The sequence below is a fragment of the Streptopelia decaocto genome, assembly GCF_964273445.1.
Source record: "Streptopelia decaocto genome assembly, chromosome: 3".
Classification (NCBI taxonomy): domain Eukaryota; kingdom Metazoa; phylum Chordata; class Aves; order Columbiformes; family Columbidae; genus Streptopelia; species Streptopelia decaocto.
Genome location: NC_138656.1, coordinates 254,665 through 272,516, shown reverse-complemented (window position 1 = coordinate 272,516; position 17,852 = coordinate 254,665). Strand labels below are relative to the sequence as shown.

At 59.5% G+C, this 17,852-nt stretch overlaps 1 protein-coding gene across 1 annotated transcript in view; it reads left to right on the top strand.

The window, feature by feature from the left end:
* Positions 1 to 1,328: 1,328 nt before the first annotated feature.
* The window catches only part of SLC24A3 (solute carrier family 24 member 3), a gene marked incomplete at its 5' end in the record, with an annotated part of 114,129 nt that continues 97,605 nt past the window's right edge, over positions 1,329 to 17,852 (top strand). The window contains one exon of the mRNA XM_082048462.1: positions 1,329 to 1,449. Within this exon, the coding sequence (XP_081904588.1) occupies positions 1,329 to 1,449 (121 nt within the window). The remainder of the gene's footprint in view (positions 1,450 to 17,852) is intronic.

Sequence of the window (17,852 nt, the reverse complement as noted above, 5' to 3'; positions counted from 1 at the left end):
GCAATAATAATTGTGACTTTAAACCGGGAAGGAGGGATGAGGGGTTCAGATCGGTTCAGGTTTTTCACGGCAGGAGCCCAGGCGGTGGCAGATGTGGCTGTGCAGGGGTGTCCTGCGCCGCAGCCCGCGGCACCGCTCCCCAGCGCTGCGTGAGCCCTGTGCTGGCGCAGCGCGCCCGGCTCGCACCCGCACCCCTGCACCCGTGCGCGGCGGGGACAGCCCGAGGGAGCGCTGCCCAAAGGGACATGACAGCCCGAGGGAGCGCTGCCCAAAGGGACATGACAGCCCGAGGGAGCGCTGCCCAAAGGGACATCTGCCCGCTGGCTCTCCCACGGGTCCTGGCAGAAGGGCAGGGGGAGTGGGTGTTGCTCACCCAGCAAAAACCTCAGAGCAGAGTATGAGAAAGGGAAAAAAACCCCAAACATGGTGAGAATCCTCCAGATGATGAGTGCGTGGAATGCAAAGGAATTGCACTGCGTTGTTTGGGGGTTGTTTTAAACACTGCAACAACGGATAAAGGTTTTAGCCCAGAAAATTCTGCTGAAAGTCCCTGTTCAGGCCAGGAAAAGCAAGCTAGAGCGAGGGCTACAGCTGCGGCTGTGGAAGGTCTGTCACCTGTGGCACAGCAGGGTCTGATGGAACGATGCCTGCAGAAGCATGAGGCCAGGAGCGAGCTGTACCTGCAGCCAAAGCCCCTGCAACCGTGTGCGGATCCTCGTGTGTTCGAGGGGCGATGCATGCAGCAGCAGCACCCCGAGCCCGGTGCACGCAGCAGCAGCAGCACCGCGAGCCCGGTGCACGCAGCAGCAGCAGCACCGCGAGCCCGGTGCACGCAGCAGCAGCACCCCGAGCCCGGTGCACGCAGCAGCAGCAGCACCGCGAGCCCGGTGCACGCAGCAGCAGCATCCCGAGCCCGGTGCACGCAGGACTACCTCCTCTATCGCTGAACCACACTCGAGGGAGGCCGTGCAGCTGCAAGCGCCGTGCGGCCGGGGCTCGGGAACCGCTGTCCCCGCGGCGGGACAGCCCGGGCACGGGCGGCTCCAGCTCTCCGCCCCTCTCCGCCCGGGCAGCCGTCCCGCGCGCCGGCGGCCGGGAAGTTTCCGTCCATCCATCCGTCCGTCCGTCCGTCCGACCGTGCATCCATCCCTCCATCCCTCCCTTCCTCCCTCCATCCGTCCCCCGCTCCCCGCCCCGGGGCCGCTCCGCGCAGGGGCGGTGGGCCGGCCGGCCGGCGCGCAGGCGGCGGAGGCGGCGGGGGGCGGGCGGGGGCGGTGCTGCGGCGGCCCGGCTGGGCTCGGCGCGGCTGGAGCAGCGGAGCGGCCGCGATGGGCGCCTCGGCGGCGGAGCGGCGGCGGCGGAGGCGGCGGGGGCAGCTGCTGCGGGGGCAGCTGGGCGCCCTGGCCGCCCTGGCCCTGCTGCTGGCCGGCTGCGCGGCCGGGCGCGGCGGTGAGTGGGGGCCGGGGCCGCTCCGGGGGGCGGCGGGCAGGGCGCGGGGCCGCGGCGGCGGGCGGGGTCACCTGCGCGGAGGTGCCGCCGCTTCGGGGGCCGGGAAGGGCAGCCGAAGCCCGCGGGGGCTGGGGGGCCGGGGCTCCCCGCCGCGGGGGTCCGTGCCGGGGCCGGGGCCGGAGCCCTCCCCGGGCCGGGCCGGGGTGCGCCGAGGGGCGGCCGTGGCCCCCGGCACAGGAGGGAAACTTCGCGGGAGCGAGCGGCCGCGGGGCCGGGGCCACGGGCGGCGTGCGGAGCGGGGCTCTCCGGGCTCCCGCTGTGCGGGGTTCCCGCGGCGCTGGGGGCGGCCGGGGCGCGCTCCCCGCTGCGCCCTGAGCTGCCCGGGGGTCCCTGCCCGGGGGTCCCTGCCCGGGGGTCCCTGCCCGCCGGTCCCTGCCCGCCGGTCCCTGCCCGCCGCCGTGGGCTGTCGGTTCCCGCGGGGACGGGGCAGCCACGATCCCGCTCTGGAGGGTTCCGGGGCAGTTTGAATAGGCTCCCGTGTGCCATTTTGAGAGGAGAAGGGTTTTTGGAAGAGTGACACTCGGTCTTGGGTGTTGAGTGGCCGTCTCCTGCTTCGTTTTGCAACCAGCGGTACAAAGAGGGTGACAGCAAGCAATTTGTATTTTGCATTGCAAATATGTGAGTGTAAGCAGAATTTATGCAAGGCTTATTTTCCTTTAAGTGAAGGAGAGCCTACCCCTCCATGACTTGAATTTGCTTTTTAAATAAACAGATGTGTCTTAAGGGTTTTGCAGTGTCCAGCATGGTGTGAGGAATGCTCTGATACTTGGGAAAGAGCATAAACACCAGCTAAGACTTGAACACAGTTTTTCTTATGGAGTATAAGAATGCCTGGATGGGTTTTTAAGATTTGGGACTTTAATGCCCTAAAATTAATAAAATTTTCTCTTTTTTTATACATGTATTCTAAAAGTTATGCTAGCTTTTCATGAACATGGTGATTGCTTCTGAGAAGTAAGGCCAGGAAAGACAGACATGAGCACCGTTGTGAGTAAACAGGGGTGTATGCATGTACTTACGTAAATTTAAGCCTACCCACACAGTATACACAGATGTGTGACGCTAATACCGTCCTTCTTTTATGTAAACCCCAAAGACCGCTGGTGGGACGGGGCTTCCTCTGTGGGCCCTGCCTGTGGCGCCGGGCCAGGCCGGTGCCTTCTGCCCGCTCTGCCGGTGCGAACCAAGCTGCCTGCAGCCGGTTCCGCGGCGGGGCAGACGGGCTGCGTGCTGCTTGCCTTTGCCACATGGTCAATGTAGGTTACATGGCAAAGGCAAATTTCAGACCTGTTTTAATTGGGGCTCAGAGTGCACTCTTCTTTCTGATGGGTAGTGTCGATTCCCGTCCCATCGTTTGCTCTCCTTGAACGCGGTTTTCCTGGTTGTGTGGAAGGGAGCTCCGTCTGCTGAGTGAAGGCAGCGCGGGCTGTAAAAGTCCACACGGCACAGAACCTGTCCGTGCTTTGCCTGAGTTGCTCCAAGTGTTCCCCAGCCAGCACTACTAACTTTCTTCAGGCCTCGTGCCATTTTGCTTCAGTTGGGGAGAGTATCTCGTGCTGTGATCAGAGTTGCTTTAAAATTAATCTGAGATGAGAAATAGCGTTTGGCGCAATGGACGCGGCACGCTGCGCATCAGCTGCCGCGCGGAGCTGGGAGCGACGAGAAGAGCCGTGTCACAGGTGGAGGTTTTCCACAGCGCCCACGGCATCCGCCGCCTCCTCATGGATGCGCCCGGGCTCTCCTGGGAGCCGCGCTTGCAGCCTGACGCTCTCCCGGCTTGTGTTTGTGTCACCATTAGATAGGAGGTGGAAAGAAGCATTTCAATTTAGTGATTTAAATATTTTTCTTCATATAAGGATGTGTGGTTTAAGATCAAACGCAAACTTTGACTCAGCGCAGCGCATTTATATCAAATGGCATCTCCCTTCCCGCTCCCCTGGCTGGGTGGCAGGGGGTGGCAGCCTTACCCTGCACTTCTAGAGCCGTTTTCACTAGCAAGGAGACGTGGCGTTTGGAGTAAAGAACCGGGGCTTTGACTCGGCAGCAGCATGGGTGGTGCGCAGCTCCGTGGTGCCAGCGAGACCGGTGCTGGCGTAGAGCTGGGCTTAGGCTTCACTGGGAGACCCTGGAGCGCTTGCTGCTCCTGAGGAGCCTGTGCCTTGATACAGCCCGGCAACCTTGGGCTTGAATGCCCTGTTTCTATGATGCCTTCTCACTTGCAGTGCTACTGCTTTTCGTAGTCACCGTCCCATCCTCAGCCACCGTCCCTGTGTGAGCTGAGGGGCTGCTCGGGCGGGGGGTGGCCTCTGTCTGCAGAGGGGCACGTGGTGCCCAGACCCCCCGGGAGGCTGTGCGTGCCTGTATCTGCTGCAAGGAACAGGCTGGAGCTTTGCCCAATGGGGCGGGAGCTACGGCATTTAATAGATAAGCCATCTGTGGTGGGTGACTGCAGAGGATGTGGCACAAGATGTGGATTGCTGTTCTGGGGGCTCCCGCTGCTTTTCTGGGTGACCTAAACTCTCCGTATCTCACTTGGCTGCGTCTGTAAAACAAGGCCTGCTTTTTAAGTTGCTTTGGGATCTCCTGGTGCTAAATGATGTGCAACAGCAAAGTGATATGATATTATAATTTTTGTGTGAAGGTAGTTCCAAAGATCTTTATGTTTTCAAGGTTCAGGCTTTCAAACATGGTGCAAATTAAGAAGAAATCCAAGTTCACAAAGCTGATCTGGGCAGTGAATGTGCAGCTGGGTGCGTCTTTCTCTCGTCCAGGCAGTGCGGGTCCCTGGTTGCGCTCTGGCATCAAGGAGGGCACGCTGGTAACGCAGCGGTGCGGAGATCAAACAGCCCCGCGGGCCCAGGGCGCAGCTGCCCGCCCCGGACTGCGTGTGCTTTTCCGTGTGCTGGAGGGGACCGGGCCGGAGGAAAGGTACAGGAACATCTCATTAACTGGAGCAGCGTGAGTTGCTTCCAAAACTCTACCTGACTCTGCCATCCTTGCTGAAAGAGCCAAACAAAGCATGATTCCCTCCGTCGGTCTCTTAGATTCTCTCTTGCAAAGACAGGGAGGAGTGGAGAAGAGACAGTGCTTCATTATATGAGACCATCTTCCGAACTGCGATGATTCAGGTTTTTCAAGGGAGGCTTCTGAGTCAAGCCTTCTACCAGTTCGCTCTCGCGGACAGCAAAAATAGCAGAGGCATCAGTCAGTGGGATTTGTCTTTTCTTCTTCTGTGTGTGTGTTTTTGGCAGAATGGTAAGGAAAAGCTGGGTCTGATCCTGCAGCCCTTACTCATGGGGATGTGTACATCCAAGCAAATGGAGTTGCCTGCGTGATTAAAGCCTGGAAGATTTGGGTTGCTTTTAAGTCTTGTTTTAACTTGACGGGAGTGAGGCATTCAGCATGGCGGAGCAAGGCTTGCCAAGTGCCTTTTGACTGGCTCTGAGACTTGGTCCAAATGCAAAGCTCAGGCTGTTTTCACAGCACTGAGAGTTGCCCAGTCCTTTTCAGGGGCTGCACGGGGTTGAGAGCATCCATGTCACGACAATACACCTACAGAAAGCTCCCGGGTGATCATGGGTGGCATGAGGGGACACGGGCAGCAAAGGTCCCAGCGTGTCCACCTTCCACCCCCACGCGGGCCGGGCTGAGCCACGCGGGCCCGGGCTGAGCCACGCGGGCCGGGCTGAGCCACGCGGGATCGGGCTGAGCCACGCGGGATCGGGCTGAGCCACGCGGGATCGGGCTGAGCCACGCGGGCCGGGCTGAGCCACGCGGCCTGGGCTGAGCCACGCGGGCCGGGCTGAGCCACGCGGGATCGGGCTGAGCCACGCGGGCCCGGGCTGAGCCACGCGGGCCGGGCTGAGCCACGCGGGCCGGGCTGAGCCACGCGGCCTGGGCTGAGCCACGCGGGCCGGGCTGAGCCACGCGGGCCCGGGCTGAGCCACGCGGGCCCGGGCTGAGCCACGCGGGATCGGGCTGAGCCACGCGGGCCCGGGCTGAGCCACGCGGGCCGGGCTGAGCCACGCGGGCCGGGCTGAGCCACGCGGGCCGGGCTGAGCCACGCGGGCCCGGGCTGAGCCACGCGGGCCGGGCTGAGCCACGCGGGCCCGGGCTGAGCCACGCGGGCCCGGGCTGAGCCACGCGGGCCCGGGCTGAGCCACGCGGGCCATGTCCTGGCCGCGCTGCCACGGCCCTGTCTCACAGGGCTTTTCCTCAGAGATCTCCTTACTGCCAAAATATCGGTGAAGAACCTTGGTGTGACGGATCCTGGTGCTCTAGCTGGGAATTAAGTGAAAACTCCCTGATTTCATTTGAATGTTTTGGTTTGCGCAAACCAAGAAACCCAAACCGAACTTTAGAGGTCATGCAATGAAAGCACAAAAGCAGTTGTTTTCTCCACCTCTTCAGTGAAGCATAATCCCAGCCTCGGCGAGAGTAATCCTAGCCCAGATGTAGTGCTGTAATTGTTGGACCCCTGGATGTGGGAATTTACCCTCATAACCTAGGGAGTGGCATCAGGCCAGAGCGTGGTATGTGACCTCTTTGGCAGGGAGCTTGTTTGGCCTTGCAGGAAATGACTTGTTCATTGATTTAGCGCTCGCTCAAGGTCCCGCAGAGGGAAGCCTCCGAGCGGCTCGCGGGTGCCGGCAGGGCGAGGCGTGTGGCGGTGCCGGGCGGCAGACGTGCTCGGCGTTCGGCATCTGCTGACGGCAGCGGCGGAGCCGGGCCTGCACCCGGGGGCTCTGCCTCGGGGCCTCCCCAAAGCGCTGCCGTAGACGTCCAAACCGCCGCGCCTGTCAGCGTTTGGAGTCCACTTAATTAAAATGTTACGGAAGTGCTGGGACGTGTGCCAGACCGGTCAGCTTGCCAAAGTTGGGTGCCTAAGGTAAACTCCAGCACGCCACCTAAAATCACAGGTCCTGTTCGTCAGTCTGCGGGATGCTCGGGAGCTTGGCGGGTCAGGAAGGCGAGCGGTGGCCGGCCGCCCCGGGGGTCCGCACACAGAGCGAGCGGGGCGCGGGGCGGCGGGAGCAGGGAGCTCGAGGGACGGTGTTTCCCGGTGCCCTTTAGGGACGGCGGGAGCAGGGAGCTCGAGGGACGGTGTTTCCCGTGCCCTTTAGGGATGGCGGGAGCAGGGAGCTCAAGGGACGGTGTTTCCTGTGCCCTTTAGGGACGGCGGGAGCAGGGAGCTCGAGGGACGCTGTTTCCCGTGCCCTTTAGGGATGGCGGGCTCGCTGCTCCGCGTCTGCCGCGCCGTCCAACCGCGGCTGCTCCGTCCCGCCCTGTGTGCTGCTTGCGGCTGCGCCGTCCCTCCTCGCCTCCATTTGGTGGGCTCCGGCGTTTCGGTGGCCCTTGAGGCTTTTCAGCAGGCTAACCCAGCAGAACGCTAGCCCGGGATAAATGAGATCATCTGCCAAGTTAACGCACTACACTGACTCGTTGAGGACTCTTAAGAAGCCAGTGCTGAACCGAGAGCCCTCGCGTGGTGGCCGTGGTCAGGACGGCAGAGCTTGCGGCAAGGCGGGCATGGTGTTTGGTTGTCTCTGAGCCCTTTTGGAGTAGTTCCCTCTTGTTGCTAATCCTAAATGGTCGTTAATGTTGAGAAGGCTGGCTGGTGACCTGTCTGTTCTAGGTCCAGCACGCTCACAATGAAGGGGCTGGTGGGACCTGCCATTTGTCAATGGGGCAGGTGCTCACGTCTGTAGCCGCGTGGGAGTGAGACAGTGCCAGAAGTGTCCCTGGGCTGGGGGGTCCGGGACATGCCCCTCCCGGGCGGCTGGCCCTGCTGGCCCTGCTGGCTGCGCCAGGCGTTTCTCTGTGCCTCTGTCCTCCTCTCTTTACATTGATGGCAACTCTGCGGTGGCTAGAAAAGTGACCTTTTTTTTTTTATATCTTCTGGTTTCTGTGCCTTTGGATTTGTTTCAGTTACCCTTTCTAGCTTCCTGTTCACAACAAAGCATGAAAAACTTAGTTTTCCTAGAGCCTTCCCTCCCCCCAAGGAGACTTGAAGAAAAGAGCCAGATCTCATGGAAACCTGTCACCGAAAACTTTGGACTTCTGTTTTTCCAAATGAAAACCACGCCGGGTTCCTGGAGCACAGCGGCCGCTGGATGCATCTGGTTAGTGCCATTACTTGGAAGCAGCAGAGCTTCCTGGTGCAGTTTGGCAAGGGCGGGTTTGCTCCGCGGGCACGGTGATGTGCTCCCTCGCCGAGGCGGGCTGTGCCGTGCCTCCTCCTCACTGCCAGTGCCTTTCTGTACCAAAAGACCCAACCAAAAACTGTGCTTCCTTTTGCCAGCCTTGTCTTCTGTGCCCTTCTCTAGACCAGCCCTTAAGCACGGGATTTTAAAAAGTGCTGGGGATTTTTAAAAGCTTTGTCCTGCTCTAGATTTTACCTTCGGTATCACAAGTCCAGTCAGACCAATGCCAGAAGCTGTTGTTAACCTCATCCTATTTGTTTTCCGCTGCTGTGGCTTTATGGGAAGCAGCAGCGGGCATGGCCAGGCGTGGGCAGGATCTTTATGGTCCTGCCACTGTAACCATCATGTCCTGTAGACATGCACTAGGAAGAGTAAGTTACACAGTGAGTAAGTCTTTGTGGCTGGTCTGGAGCAAAACTGCGTTACTTGCAGCATCGAAGGGAAATCCTGTGAAAACGAGAGTGGTAAATGTGTGTAATTCGCAGCTCCCGAATGTATTCTTGGCTGACCCTGAAGGGAGGAGGGTGTTTTACCTCCACCTCTCCGTGGAATCATTGCTGGCCTGTCGGAGCCTCCTCAGGCCCTGAGCAGCCTGTCCTTGCGCTGTTTACTGCCAAGGGCGTCCTCACCCGGGATTTTGCAATTAGCTGCTTGAAGCCCCTGAGGAGTAGTTCCACCTCCCTTTATCTTGTTCTCCCAGCAAAGTTTTACATTCTCTTTTCTCGCGTCGCCTTCCACAGAAGGTCAAGTCTCCACAGCAGTCAGAAAAATGTCTGTTCAGGCGAGACTTAGATCTGATTTTGTGAGCTTGGAAATCGATAGCAGTGAAACTGCCTGGATATGGAGATGGCCCAGGGCTGCGGTGCTGCCCCCAGGGATTTGGGAGGGCGTTGAGGCCTCCATCGCTCTGACAGTGGAGCCACCGTGTCAGAGGAGCATCTCTACCTCCATAAGACGTTAAATACGTGCAGTCAAAGTGCTCGGACCGTAGCATGGCTGGATTTCAGCTTAACACTCGGATTCAAAAACAAAATGGTGTAATCTCTAGATGCTAAGCTTTTCTTTAGGAGCAGGCTGAGAAAACTCTGGAAGTGAGGGGATTTCTCTGTGTGTTTGATTTTTTAGTGTTAAGGAAGGAAAGGCAGCAGGACAGGATGTTGCATCCAGCAGCAAGGGCTGGAGAATAGAAACCCACAGTAACTGGAGACAACCCCAGGCTGGATTGAAAGCCGACGCTTGATGTGCACTAAATACGTTTAAGCTGATTTTTTTTCGATATCGCTGACACTGGGAGCACTGCACAAGGGTCCAGAGAGAGGCCCTGGGGCTTGTTCTTCTGAAAAGGGAGGCGTTGAAGAGGAGTCCAGATGTGGTGTCCGGGGAGCAGGCTGTGTGGGACTGTTTGCTGGGACTTGGTTTGCCTTTTATGGACTTTCTCGGCTAACAGGGGCTGCTGAAGAGGTGGGGTTGGATGTCATCTGCCCGTAAGCCTTGCCTGTGGGAAGCAGATAGTCCACAAGTCCTGCCCGCATTGTAAGCTGCCCGCAGTGCAGAGGATGGGGAGCGTGTGTGCTGTCACGGCCGCTGCTCCGCGGGCTGCCTTCGCGTGGATGCGAGCGTGGGGACGGGGATGCACCTCTGGTAGAAGAACGACGCTCGTGTGCACAAGGGAGCGTCAGAACTGGTTTGGAGGCACACGATTTGTTGTTTTGAAACATTCCTTTGCTGAGCTGTGAGCTGAGCAGCTGCGCGAAGTGGCCGAGATGCGCGGTCTGGTCTGACCTCTCTATACCTCCAGTAGCGTGTGCGGTACTTTGGCTCGCAGCCGTGTTTGTGTGTCCATAGGCAGTTGGGCTGTGATCCAGGGGGTGACGGCTCGACCTGCAGCGTCTGAAGTAACGTGGTTGACTTCAAGTGGGCTTGCGTGTGCACAACGTTAACCAGATCCTTCCGCAGTCCGTGGCCAGGAAGATGAGGAGTAAATGAGGCAAGTAAGCAAGTCCTCCAATCATAAAGTAGGGGAACTGAGGTGTGATAAGCATGTGCAGGGCTGTCCTGGCACAGGAGCGGCAGAGCCCCAGGTGCAGCGCGGATCTGCAGATGGGTTTGTGCATCAGCGCCCGGCGTGTTGCCGTGTCCCTGCGGATCAGCGGGGAGTCTCCCGTGGCCCCGCGCTGGCTGCGGGGTAGAAACGCGCAGCCAGGGCGTTCCTCTCTGTAAGCACAGCGTGTCTCACCTGCGACGGTGGCGGACGGCAGGAGGGATGTGTGTGGAGGGTGCTGAGCGTGCTCCTCCGAAGAAAGCTTCAGTGTGCCAAGGCTGGTCCTGAGTGCTCGCTCCGGCCGCAGGCACCACCTGTCAGAGGACAACCGCACACGAGCTGCAGCGGCTGATTAGGAAGGAGCCTGCTAAAGCCCAGGAGAAGAATCTTTTTGATATGCAAGCCAAAAACATGCTCACTGAACTACAAACAACTGAAGGGGCTGCTATTAAAATAATTCATTTCCATTCAAAGATAGACTTGGCTGGTTTTTTTCCCTAAGATGGCCAGAACATCCTGTAACATAAAGCAGGAGGAGAGGCAAGCCTTACATGGACATTCCTTTCTCTTCTGAGAAGATGTGCCCTCCAGTGCTCAGTGTACCTCTTGGTGATAGTCCATTGGTATTTTGTTGCCAGCTCACAGCGAGAACAGGACAGAAAGAACCTTTTGAGATGAACATTGCAGGCACTGCGGCAGTGCAGCAGTTCCTTTTGGGGGAAACGCGAACATAAGCCATTTCCATTGACGTTACACACAATGAGGCTCACAGCACTTGATTTCTGCCGTTAAAAAAGAGCAGGCGTGTTTGGTGGTTGGGAGTAGAAGGGAGCTGTTGGGTGCCTTGCTTTGTGCGGGTGAGGCCGCGCGGGGCGGGCGCTGGTGCGTGTGGCGCTGGGCGCTGCGCAGAGGGTGCGGGTGCGCGGTGAGGGCGCTGGTGCGTGTGGCGCTGGGCGCTGCGCAGAGGGTGCGGGTGCGCGGTGAGGCTGTGCGGGGCGGGCGCTGGTGCGTGTGGCGCTGGGCGCTGCGCAGAGGGTGCGGGTGCGCGGTGAGGCTGTGCGGGGCGGGCGCTGGTGCGTGTGGCGCTGGGCGCTGCGCAGAGGGTGCGGGTGCGCGGTGAGGCTGTGCGGGGCGGGCGCTGGTGCGTGTGGCGCTGGGCGCTGCGCAGAGGGTGCGGGTGCGCGGTGAGGCTGTGCGGGGCGGGCGCTGGTGCGTGTGGCGCTGGGCGCTGCGCAGAGGGTGCGGGTGCGTGGTGAGGCTGCGCAGAGCCCTGTGCGCCGGGGGGCAGCCCGGCTGCCGTGGAGCCCTCCCGGGGCTGGCGGCTGCTGGGCAGACCAGCCCCTTGGTCTAACACACGGTACCGTGCAAGGATCTTGCAGCTGAGCGCACGTTGCGTCTCATGTCTGGGTGTGCAGACACCATCCTGCCATGGTATGGAGTGTGCTGCCTGGTGCTGGGGCCATCGCAATCCCGTTGTGAAAACCGAGCTAAAAAGACCCTTGTCCCAAAGAGCTTCCAGCCCAGGGAACATCTTACAAGGCTTGCTGCGAATACATTTGTTCAACGGGCTGCATCTGTTGCCCTCATGGCAAGGTACCGCTTGTGTGGACTCCTCCTCAGAAAGCAGTGGTGGTGGAGGGGAGGGTGGAGGAGAGGCGATATTTAAAAAACCCTCAAGTTAATTTTACTGCTGGCTAAAAGTAAAATAAATGAGGAATTTCACGTTCTTTGGATTTATTCCTGTGCTACATCAGAGGATGCTGCAGGCGGGCTGGACCGCAGGCACGGGCCGGGACCTGGCGTGGTGAGCGCGAGCGGGACGGGGACAGCCCCGCGGTGACAGCGCGGTCTGAGCGTCACGCTGGGGCCTCGCCCATGGACGTAAACCAGCCTTCACGGGGGGAGCTCTGCCCTGGTTCTGCTGCAGAAGAAAGTCTTTCACGGACAAGGTAGTTTCTTGCTACCTTTCTTGATGAAAGAATTGGTCTTTTTTCATCTTTATTTAGGTCGTGTCTAGAGTTTCTCAGCCTTAGGAGCTTCCTGTGATGAAAAGCAGGAGCCCTGGCGACTCCGAGCCCTCGTGCCATCCATCCTTCCCGCAGGAGGGTGTCAGGTGCTGGGCGGCTCGGTGCCCTGAGGAGGCTCAACTGGTGAGGAAAGCAGGCTGAGAGAAATCCGAGAACTGCGGAAAGAGGATGAAACTTAAAAGGAGAAGGGCGAAAAAAACTATCAGTCACCACCCATTACTGTGTGCCGAAGTTAAAATCCCTAGGGATTTGCAGCAGCTAATGCGTAACAGACTGTAAAATGAAACGACAGCATTGGCGGTTTTGTTTTTAAAGCCTTGATCATAAGGCTATTGTTTTAAAAATAACAAAGGCTTTTTGTTTCGTTTTAGTGAAAAAATATATTTTCCAGGGAATGTATGAGTTGTGTTGGTCCCAGTACCTGTACTAGGTGCACATTTCCAAGCATCCCAGGAGCGGGGCTGTTTGGACAGGGACATGAGGACCCGAGGCACAAATGGTTTAAGCTGACTTTGGTGGCACGGTGCCAGCTGACACCAGCTGGGAATCTGGACAGAACAACTTGTCCAAGGTCACCTCCTGGGCTCATCGCGGAGCAGTGAGTTAAACCCGGGTCTGCAGAGTCTCACTCAGGGTAAATAAAAAAGTCATCCTGCTCCTTGGAGGGTCCTGCTGTTCTTAAAGCCTTATAAAGAAAGGGAGCGTCAAACACTTGATTCTGGTATGGTGTGGAGTACTCCCCTTTTGTGCCAGGATCTCTGGTTAAAAATAGAAACTTTTTCTTTTGCTATGGTATTATATATTTTCTTAAAATACTCTGGAAAGCTGCAGTTTGGGATTTCACTAGAAAGATGCGCTTGCCGTGTGCGAGCGGGGGACTGGGCTGAGCTGGGTCTTGCCGGGGCAGTCCCACGGCTGCTTCCCGAGTGGGGCTGTGGAAAGGACCCGAACGGTGCGAGGCAGAACCAAGCAGGGTGCAGCTGTGCTCTGCACCCATGTGCTGAGATGAGCGCGGGCTTTACAGCCCCGCTGCAGGAATGAGGGACTGACTCGGCCGAGAGGAGGGGACAAGGGACAGCCTGAGGTGGCTCAGTGGTGACACCTGTTGACCGGGAGAATGGCCGTGGTGCCGGTCTGGGCGGGGGAGGCAGGAACAGCCCAGGTGTGTTGGTGTGATTAGCACTGCCGTGTGCCATGGGTGTGACAGGGCATGCAGGAGGCAGTCTGGTGGTGCAGTATCAGAGGAGCCTGTCGGGGGGAGGCTGCAGCAGGACACATCTTACTTCTTCCAGACAGACGGAGCCGGCGATTTCCCTGCGGCTGATTGCCATGCGCCTTCTCCCAGTTCCGCCTTTCCCAGGGCTGTTGGGCTCTGTCCCTCTTCCCTGATTACCAGATTTATTTCCAGATATGTTTACTAACTACGAATAAATATCAGAAAGAGATGTCCTGGGGCTTCTATGTATATTTGTCTGTAATTAAGGTAGGATTAATTGCTTGAAACTGTTTTTAAGGGCCCGTTATGAGATCAGCAGATAGAAGCATGGGATAAAATGCATCATGAACACATTATGTTATAAATAATGGACACAGCCAGTGCACAGGCATCCCTGAAAGGTAATAGCTCATTCAATATTTAATTAAGTGGGTACCATAGGGAAAACACTCTGTGTCACCAAGGTGATTTTCAGCCTGGCTTAGTGGCACACAGATGAGTGTGAATGAGGGCAGAAACCTGCACGCAGGCTGGGCGCGTGGCAGGCGCGGTCCCCGGATCGCAGGTTAGTGTTGGTTGGCTGGAGACCTGGCGAGAAGGCATAATGCTGGGGGTCGGTGCTGGTGGTGCCTGGAAGGTTTGCTGTAACTGGTGCTCTGCCCATTTTCGTGGGACAGCGTGGCGGATGGGGCAGCACAGGAGGCCTCGTGCTGCTGTCCGCTCCGTAGAACCGGGCTGTCCGGGGAGCGCTATGCGGGTTCCCCGGGCTCTGGGGCCCCCGTGCCTGTGCCCGGCGTGTCGTGGCAGCTCCGCAGCAGATCGCTCGCCGGTGCAGGACCACGAGCACCTGGCTCGCCGTGTGTGGCGCACGAGCCTTCACAGCCTTTCTCCAGCTCCTCCCTGTGGTTCTTCCCATGGCGCTTGCTACCGGGGTTCATTTTAGCCCCACGCAGAGGGAACAAAAGAGGTGCGTTAGAGCAGGGAATTCGGTTTCCTGGGCAGGAAGGCACAGCATCAGTCGCCAGGCCAGCGGCTGCCGCAGCGTGTTCAGATCTCTGACGAAATTCAGGTCTCGTGGGCTTTCTGAACAGACGCAGAAGAAGGGGAAGCGTTGCCCATCTGCGATGCCTAAACGCACACCTGTGTCCCGAACCCTCCTTCCACATTCCCGTCTCCGCCACGCTCTCGTTGCACTGTGTGTGAACGGATCTGACCCCCGCGGTGCAGCTCGGGGGTCTCTCTGCGTTTCCTCGCCTGGCTCTCCGGGGCGCTCCTGCATTTCGCCGCACACAGGGTGCTTTTGGGGAGCAGACCCGCAGCCAGCGTTGTACGGTGCAGTTAGACACCAGGGCCAGTGCGTTCTGTGGGCCGGTGCTTGTCTCCATGTGGCGGTGTCCAGCGTGTTTCCAGCGCTGTGGGAGCAGTAAATAATAACAATTAAACAAATAACAGTTACAGATTTATGGAGTGTTGGTGCAGGGAAACACAAGGGAAAAGAGTTGTAAGGCAAAGGGAAGGGCGAAATAGTCTTTTAACTTGAAAAACATGTTTGTATTGAAATCGGACACAAAAGGTCCCTTTTTCCTCTTGCTTGTTTATTTTTGAGAGATCCATTTCTTTATCTTTTGTGGAGAAAAGCATGAAAAAAATCCCTCTTTTGTGATGGCTTCCCTATCATCAGGGCGTTCTGGTGTTCAGATACCAGACTGGGAGCCAGGCCTGAGGACAGTCTTTATTTCTTTTCATTTTTCTGTTTTTTTCCTGAAAGGGGTGGCTCATCTGTAGCGCTTGCAGCACGCAGCGGGCTGGCGGGACACGGCAGCCTGTTCCTCCGTTCGCCGAGGGAGCGGGGTCCGCTCCTGCGCCGTGCCTGCCTCCCGCCTCTCGACTTTCTGGCGTTGGATGGCTCTGCAGCCCCAGAGCTGTGTCCTGCAGCGCTGCCGGGGCATCCCATCCCGGTGTCCCGTCCCGGTGTCCCGTCCCGGTGTCCCGTCCCGGTGTCCCCTCCCGCAAGGCTGCTGGGGTGTCCCGTCCCGGTGTCCCGTCCCGGTGTCCCAACCCGGTGTCCCGTCCTGGTGTCCTGTCCCGCAGGGCTGCTGGGGCATCCCGTCCCGGTGTCCCGTCCCAGTGTCCCGTCCCGGTGTCCCGTCCCGCAGGGCTGCCACGGTGTCCCGTCCTGATGTCCCATCCCGGTGTCCCATCCTGCAGGGCTGCTGGGGTGTCCCATCCTGGTGTCCCATCCCACAGCGCTGCCGGGGTGTCCCATCCTGGTGTCCCGTCCTGGTGTCCCGTTCCACAGCGCTGCTGGGGTGTCCCGTCCTGGTGTCCCGTCCTGGTGTCCTGTCCCGCAGGGCTGCCGGGGTGTCCCGTCCCGGTGTTCCATCCCGCGGTGCTGCTGGGTTGTCTCGTCCAGCTGGGGTGTCCCGTCCTGCCGGGGTGTCCCATCCTGGTGTCCCGTCCTGGTGTCCCATCCCACAGCGCTGCCGGGGCATCCCGTCCTGGCGTCCCGTCCTGGCGTCCCATCCTGGCATCCTGTCAAGCTGATATGTATAATAAAAAAAATACAAATTTCTGCACAAACTGGTAATGAATGATCAAGGACACCTGGAATAACCGCATGCCCAGTGACAATCTTTGGCGTGAGACAGTGAAAGGGAAACTATCTTCAGTTAACTAAGCCCGGAGCTGACGCTGTTCAGGATGGCGAAGCGCGGGCGGAAATCCGTGTGTTCTTGTGGAGCCTGTGTGCTGCCGGACAGATGAGCTATAGACTCATCTTATGGCTGGTCTGCGGTGGGGAGGTGTTTGAGTGACCCGGGGCGCTGGCAGACCTAATGAGAGCTGGCTTTTTAATGGATGGGTTTAAAAACAACCTGTTCATTTGTTAATAAGAACTTGCATTAAAATGCCTGTTTTATATGAATATAAAATGTCGCAGAGCTCATAAATTTAGGAAAAAAACCAAGCAATCTTCCTCCATACTTTCTCATTAACAAAAGAGACTTTCTCAGCTAATTTCTCCTCTGCTTTCCTTGAGGAAAAAATGCTGTTGCTCTTGGCTTTCCCTGTAGCTTTTGGGGAGGTGAAAAGACAGGTGCAGTGGGAACACATGCAGTCTGTATAAATAGTTCCTTAAAACCGGTTTTGGGGAGAGCCGCCAGTTTGGGCAGCGAGGGCAGAGGAGAGGCGTGCTCCGGTGACGCTCCCGGCGGCAGCCGTGCCTTGCGGAGCCGCAGCGCCGCGCTCCGTTGTCGCGTGTCCCTGCTGCTGGGAGCGGTGCCGACGTGTCGCAGGAACGGCCCCGTGCAAAGCTGGAGCAGGCGGAGGATGAGACTGGCGGCAGAGACTGCGGGCATTTGGGTGAGGTCACAGCAGGTTTGTGGCAGAGCGGGAGTGGAACGTCCATCTCTGCCATCATTGCTCTGGCTCCAGGCTCCGGTGGGCGTGAGTCTTACCTTCGCTTCGCCCAGACTGGGCCGGAGGTTTGATGGTGTTTCTCTGTATGTGCTGCAGCGAGCAGCAGATTTATCTCTTGCAAGGATATTCTTCTGTCCCCTGAGCTTTGCTGCATAAAGCACTGCAGGTGACATCAGAGCTATGGGTGCTGCCCAGCACCCCTCCACCAGCAGGGATGTACGGACTGACACCAGCCCCGGGTGACAGCCACCGGCGCCCTGGATGGCAGCCACCGGCGCCCTGGGACAGCCACCGGCACCCTGGGACGGCCACCGGCGCCCCGGGTGACAGCCACCGGCAGCCTGGGACAGCCACGGGCACCCTGGGTGACAGCCACCGGCGCCCCGGGACAGCCACCGGCACCCTGGGACAGCCACCGGCAGCCTGGGACAGCCACCGGCAGCCTGGGACAGCCACCAGCACCCTGGGACAGCCACCAGCGCCCTGGGACAGCCACTGGCACCCTGGGACAGCCACCAGCGCCCTGGGACAGCCACTGGCACCCTGGTACAGCCACCGGTGCCCTGGGACAGCCACCAGCACCCTGGGACAGCCACCGGCGCCCTGGGACAGCCACCGGCACCCTGGGACAGCCCCCGGCGCCCCGGGTGACAGCCACCAGCACCCTGGGTGACAGCCACCAGCACCCCGGGTGACAGCCACCAGCACCCTGGGTGACAGCCACCGGCGCCCCGGGTGACAGCCACCAGCACCTTGGGACAGCCCTCGGCGCCCCGGGTGACAGCCACCAGCACCCCGGGTGACAGCCCCCGTGCCCTGGGACAGCCCCCAGCATCCCGGGTGACAGCCCCCGGCGCCCCGGGTGACAGCCCCCAGCACCCCGGGTGACAGCCCCCGTGCCCTGGGACAGCCCCCGCGCCGGGTGCTGGGCAGAGCGCGGCCGCTCGTCGCGGCGGTGCCCCCGCAGCGGTCGGTGGTGACCCCGGGCGGGACCCCTGGAGTCACCGGGAGCGTGAGCAGCACTGGCTGCGCTCAGCGCGTTTCTGCAGGTGCTGCCTGGCCTTTCTTTGTGCTCGGGCTGGGAGCAGAGGGGGACTCCGCAGAACGCGTGCAGAAATTTCACTTTCAGAGGGCAGGTGGCTTTTCAGAGTTAAAACAATCGCAGTGTCACGTTTTTAACTGGTGTTTGTGCGATGCCGGGTGCCGTGGCCACCTGACCCTCGGAGCACGCGCACCGCCCGGCCAGCAGCTGCGCCGCGTGGGAGCCCCGCCCAGCTGCCGGGACTGAGCGCGTGCGCGCCCCTGCCGGCTGGGCGCGGAAGCCCCTCGTGCCCTCGGCGGGGTCGCGTGCTCCCTGCCGGGCAGCCCCGCGGTGCGGGCACCCCGGTGCGGCGGGACGGACAGGGGCCGGGACAGGGGCCGGGACAGGGGCCGGCGGG